This window comes from Eubalaena glacialis, chromosome 11 (genome assembly GCF_028564815.1).
Source record: "Eubalaena glacialis isolate mEubGla1 chromosome 11, mEubGla1.1.hap2.+ XY, whole genome shotgun sequence".
Classification (NCBI taxonomy): Eukaryota; Metazoa; Chordata; class Mammalia; order Artiodactyla; family Balaenidae; genus Eubalaena; species Eubalaena glacialis.
The window spans coordinates 65,834,272-65,839,344 of NC_083726.1; the positions used below are offsets into that span (position 1 = coordinate 65,834,272).

At 49.0% G+C, this 5,073-nt stretch overlaps 1 protein-coding gene across 2 annotated transcripts; it reads left to right on the plus strand.

Annotated features, from left to right (window-relative positions):
* The first annotated feature begins 2,173 nt into the window (after nt 1–2,173).
* Nucleotides 2,174–4,767, plus strand: RHEBL1 (RHEB like 1). 2 transcript variants are annotated; one of them, XM_061205842.1, is made up of 8 exons: nt 2,267–2,329; nt 2,943–3,014; nt 3,346–3,413; nt 3,690–3,772; nt 3,862–3,918; nt 4,120–4,167; nt 4,430–4,511; nt 4,671–4,767. In XM_061205842.1, the coding sequence occupies exons 1-8, from the start codon at nt 2,278–2,280 to the stop codon at nt 4,758–4,760; spliced, it is 552 nt and encodes a 183-aa protein (XP_061061825.1). In that variant the 5' UTR covers nt 2,267–2,277; the 3' UTR covers nt 4,761–4,767. The 2 variants fall into 2 exon arrangements, with proteins under 2 accessions (XP_061061824.1, XP_061061825.1); XM_061205841.1 differs by lacking the exon at nt 3,862–3,918 and having other exon boundaries at nt 2,174–2,329.
* The last annotated feature ends 306 nt before the right edge of the window (nt 4,768–5,073 follow it).

Here is a 5,073-nt window from a genome sequence, read left to right on the forward strand (position 1 = left end):
GCACCACCAGGGAAGCCCCAATCTGGACATTTCAAAGCGTGAGGTGGTTCTATAGTTTTATAAAGCCTGTCCTCTAATCCAGTCTAACTCCTACACACCCACCTCATCAGGGCCTTCCAAAAGAAACAACTTCTGTGTGCTACCTGTATGACTCTCAGTTTCCACACTGAAAGAGAACCGTGATAATAGCTACCCATTACTCAAGTCTCCGGAACAAATGTTACCTCCTCAGCTTCCTAGGATATCATATAAAAAAAGAGGAGTAACACCCCAGGTTACTCTCTAGCCCACTAATGTCTTGTTTATTTTTTCTAATTGCAGTTATTACTTTTTCTTTCCTTCTCTCTTTCGCTGCGCCGGGTCTTAGTTGCAGCACACAGGATCTTCATTGCGGCACGTGGGGTCTTTTTTAGTTGCGGCATGCGGGATCTAGTTCCCTGACCAGGGATCAAACTGGGGCCCCCTGCATTGGGAGCATGGAGTCTTAACCACTGGACCACCAGGGAGGTCCCTGCAGTTATTACTTTTTAACTGTAACTCATTTATTGTTTGCTTGTAGATTGTTGGTCTTCTCCCCCAAAATACTTGCTCCTTGTAAGCAAAGACCTTGTCCCTGTTGTTCATGGCTCTATTTTAAGCACCTGGAAGGGTGCCTGGGCCATGGTGGTTGTGCGATATTTGTTGATGAATGAATGAATAATGCCAATTAACAACCTCAGGCCGTGGAGAATATTAAATGAGATGACAATGAAATGCACCTGGCACAAAGTAGCACTCTAAATCTAGGTTTCTTTCCTCTTTATCCTCCCTCACCTCCTGTATCCAATCCTTCAGCAAGCAAGCCAGCTTAACCTCAGCCTCAAAACATACACTGAATTCTCAGCTTCATTCATCTCTACCACTCTACCCTCACCTCTCACCTGGACTACAAGTAACAGCCTCCTAGCTGATCTTCCTGCTTGCTGCACCTGCTCCTGTTTCTCTCAAACCCCAGTCCATTCTCTACAGCCAGGGAGATCTTTTAGAAACACAATTCAGATCATGTCATGACCCAACTTACTTAGTAACATAATCAACAGCTTTCTAGGTACTTAGAATTAGTCCAAACTACTCTACATGGCCTGGTCCCTGCCATCCTCTTAGATTTCATCTGCTTTAGGCTAACCGGCTTTCTCTCTCTCTCTCTTTTCTGGATTTTAACAAATTTATTTCCACCCTAGCGCCATAGCACTGATGGATTCTTCTGTCTGAATCTTTTGCTAGCTGGCTCCTTACTGTCATTCAGACTTCAGCTTAAATGGGGCTTCTTTTGAAAGGAAGTGTCACTGATCTAAACTGGTTATTTCTTATCACACTGCTCTATATAGCACTTAATACTATCTAATACTTACCTGTTTAAGTTTGTTTCTTCCCAACTAGGTTTTAAGCTTTGTGAGTTCAGAGACCTTATCTGTCATGTTCTTCGCTCTATCTTCAAAGATAGAGAAATGCCTAAAACATATAGTATACGCTTAATAAATATTTGTTGAATAAATAAAACGCTGTGATAATGATGACAGCTAAACCTCAGAGGACTTGGCCACAAATTCTAACAATTTTCCCAGGAATAAGATTTGCAGTTCCGAAGTAAATCCTGGAAGACTGTGGAAACCCGACAATAAAATATCTGGGGCTGAAGTCTGGGGGAATCGGAGGGAATATATTGCAACTTTGGCCTTTTTTTCCCTACCCAAGGACGCCGGAGACCTTGCAAAAGGGAGGCCTAGAATCTTTTGACCAGAAATTCCAGCCCAGCCACAACGGATATTATCCATCCATGATTCTTTGCAGCCGCTTTTACTAGGTTGCAAAGGCGCAAACACCTCTAGGACCCCGGGTTCCTTTCTGTTTCTTTATGAATGAACCGGGTCTAGTCTGCGCACGCGCAGCTCCTGGTTCTCCCGCTCCACGTGAGGCCCGCCCTTTGCTTCTGCCAACGGCCCCGCCCCTATCGTTTCTAGTGGACCAATGGCGAGCGGCCTGGGGGGCGGAGCCCTGAGCAGCGCGGCAGTGTAGTTCCCCAGTCGCCCGGCTCCCTCGCCTTAGTCTTGCTGTGTTGTGATCACGTGGCCAGCTCCGGGCGCGGCGCTTGTTTTGGTTTCCCTCTATCTTGCCCCTGGCAGCTTCAGGGTGAGCGGCTTTCCTGTGCCGGTTGCTACACCTGCCTGCACTCGACTTTGTCTTCTTGGGGCTCTCTCAGCCCCAAGTTCTGCAAGCCCCTCGGGGCCGGCTCCTGCCATGCCGTTAGTTCGCTACAGGAAGGTGGTCATCCTCGGATACCGCTCCGTAGGTGAGTCTCGGTCTTGGGGAGAGCACGGATGCACCGCGGCTTTTTGGCCAGAGGAGGCGCACTGCCGCGGGTACGCGACTCAGGGAGGAATGGTGGCATCCTTAGAACCAGCTTGTAGAGCGAGGATTGAAAGGTTGGAGTTGGAAGGGCTGGGGCGGTGGTAGTGTGGAAGGCTGCAGGAAGCTGGAGCATGTAAGAGTTAACGTGGGCTTTACTGCTGGATCACCGCGGTGGTCCTCAGCGTTACTCTGGGGGGTGGACGTGGGGTCAGGATTTGATGGCGGGGGAGCGGTCTGGGTGGGGCAAGTCTCAGGTGTCCGGTGCAGGACTGACTGGGTCCTAAGGAATCCTGGATCTTCCCAGGGGTGGGGTGGGGTGGGGAAAGGCGGCGGGAAAGGCTTCCTGCGGCGCTACTGTATGCATCCGGTGGCCAAGGTGCAGAGACCCAGGGCGAAAAGAGGGTGAAGGTAGCCTAAGGGAAAGCATTGCATGGGGCATTCCCAGGCTATGATGCTAATTTGGGGTCCCCTTTAGTCCAGGGCCACAGCCCGAAAGGACAGAGGATGTGAATATGGATGGGTGATTTGGATAAAATTACCTCTGCTTCCCACAGGGAAGACATCTTTAGCACATCAATTTGTGGAGGGCGAGTTCCTGGAAGGCTATGATCCTACTGTGGAGAATAGTGAGTAGACTTCTCCCCTAGGGATTGGGTAGGGAAGGCTTGGGTGCCCCATCCAAGTCCATAGTTTGGGATTTTCCTGGTGCCAGAGGGATGATTTAATTAGACATTAAGTCTAATCTCCTCTAGCAATCCTGTTCTGAGTGGAGCTAGAGTGTGGATTTTCCAAGATACTGAGTCCAGGATGGTGTATATGTAGACAATAAGAAGCCTAACATTGTCTCTCCAGTTTCCTGGAGAGCTCTCTAGACCTGGCCCATCTATGTCAATATATAGGGGCACAGATTGCTAGTCCTACAAGGCACCTCACAGTCAAGTTTTCTTTTCTTTTCAGCTTACAGCAAGATAGTGACTCTTGGCAAAGATGAGTTTCACCTACACCTGGTGGACACAGCAGGGCAGGTACCAGTTTGGGGTAGGGTATCTAAATGTGGCAGTTCAGTCCTGGGAGATGAAGTCTGGTAGCCTCTGAGGCTCATCTGTAAAGTAGGATTAAAAGAAAAGCATTTTAGCAGCATTTCAGTGTGCAGCACTGATTGGAGCTACTCTATTAATACTTGTTGAACGGAAGTGACTGGAGTAGGGAGTGCCACAGGGAGGGTCCCCAGGATACAGCCCACCAACCTTGGCCATCTGAGTGCTGTGGATCTAGGTATTGATGTTTCTATTTCTTGTCAGGATGAGTACAGCATTCTGCCCTATTCATTCATCATTGGGGTCCATGGTTATGTGCTTGTGTATTCTGTCACCTCTCTGCATAGGTAAGTGACCAAGGTTGTGAGTGGGGGACTTGGGAGGATCTGAGAGCTGTCCCAGAATAAAGTTATAGATTCATTTCTTGTGTTTAAAGTTTCCAAGTCATTGAGAGTCTGTACCAAAAGCTACATGAAGGCCACGGGAAAACCCGGTATGTGGCTCTGAGGGATAAAGACATAGTGTGGACCCGAGGGGAGAGGGAGGACAGAGGGGAGTATTGATCCAAATTAAGGAGAAAGTCAGGACATAGATCCTGTCTGGTTTGATGGGGAGTTGTCCAGCTCTGATGTGAAGGAGGTTGGGGTCCATGGGGAACAGAGGGGATCCTGTAGTAACTGCTGTTTCCTCCCAGGCTGCCAGTGGTGCTGGTGGGGAACAAGGCAGATCTCTCTCCAGACAGGTATGGAAATCTCTGTAGCTTAAGGCGAAGGAAAGTGAGCTGGACTAAGAATGAGCCAGGCTCTTGTCGTGGCTCTGCCACTGATCTGAACCAGTCATTTTACCTCTTCATTTCTAACTTGAAGGGTAAGACAAAACAACCCTTCTATTTCAAAAACTATCATTTCATATTTCAAGCCTCAGTCCTAGGCTCCTATAAAGGTTTTGCAGAGAACATGGGGCCATTGCTGTCCTTCATTTTCATGTCCCAAATTTGCTTCTAGGGAGGTCCAGGCTGTCGAGGGGAAGAAGCTGGCAGAGTCCTGGGGTGCGACATTTATGGAGTCATCTGCTCGAGATAAGCAGGTGCTGGGCCTGAAGATTAGGAAGGTGGTGGGGGTAGCAGTGTTATGGCACTGCTTGGTGGTGGGGATGGTGAGGGAATGGGGTATTCACCTCAGAGTTGGGTGGTATTGGCAGTGAACTAAACAATTTTTTTTTGCCCTGAATCCTTATCCCTTGCAGCTGACTCAAGGCATCTTCACCAAAGTCATCCAGGAGATTGCTCGGGTAGAGAATTCATATGGGCAAGAGCGCCGCTGCCATCTCATGTGAGCCCTTGAGCATGGGATAGCTGCCTTGATTCTGCCCCTGGCACTTGCCAGGCTCCAGTGGGGGCTTGGGGGGGCAGGCCCTCAGGACTTCACGGGTTTGTTTGGTTGCCAGCTGTGTCCCTGGCCCTCTGGGCACACAGTGTGGTACCCTCATGTTTGCACACTTACCCGGGCTCCAGTGGCCTGGTTGTCGATGTTTACAAAGAGGCAAGGATGTCTCATGGGCACTGTCCTCTAGCTCTGTTTTTGCTAAATAAATGAATTGTTATAACCTATGGAGTTGGGGTATGAGTCCTGGGCATTGTTTATTCAGG

What these genes read in the sequence shown, in the direction of transcription:
- RHEBL1 (XM_061205842.1), top strand. Translation starts at nt 2,278, where the DNA reads ATGCCGTTAGTTCGCTACAGGAAGGTGGTCATCCTCGGATACCGCTCC. An exon ending in TGGTGGACACAGCAGGGCAG is followed by an intron (nt 3,414 to 3,689) that starts GTACCAGTTTGG and finishes ATTTCTTGTCAG; the next exon opens with GATGAGTACAGCATTCTGCC. An exon ending in CATCTGCTCGAGATAAGCAG is followed by an intron (nt 4,512 to 4,670) that starts GTGCTGGGCCTG and finishes TATCCCTTGCAG; the next exon opens with CTGACTCAAGGCATCTTCAC.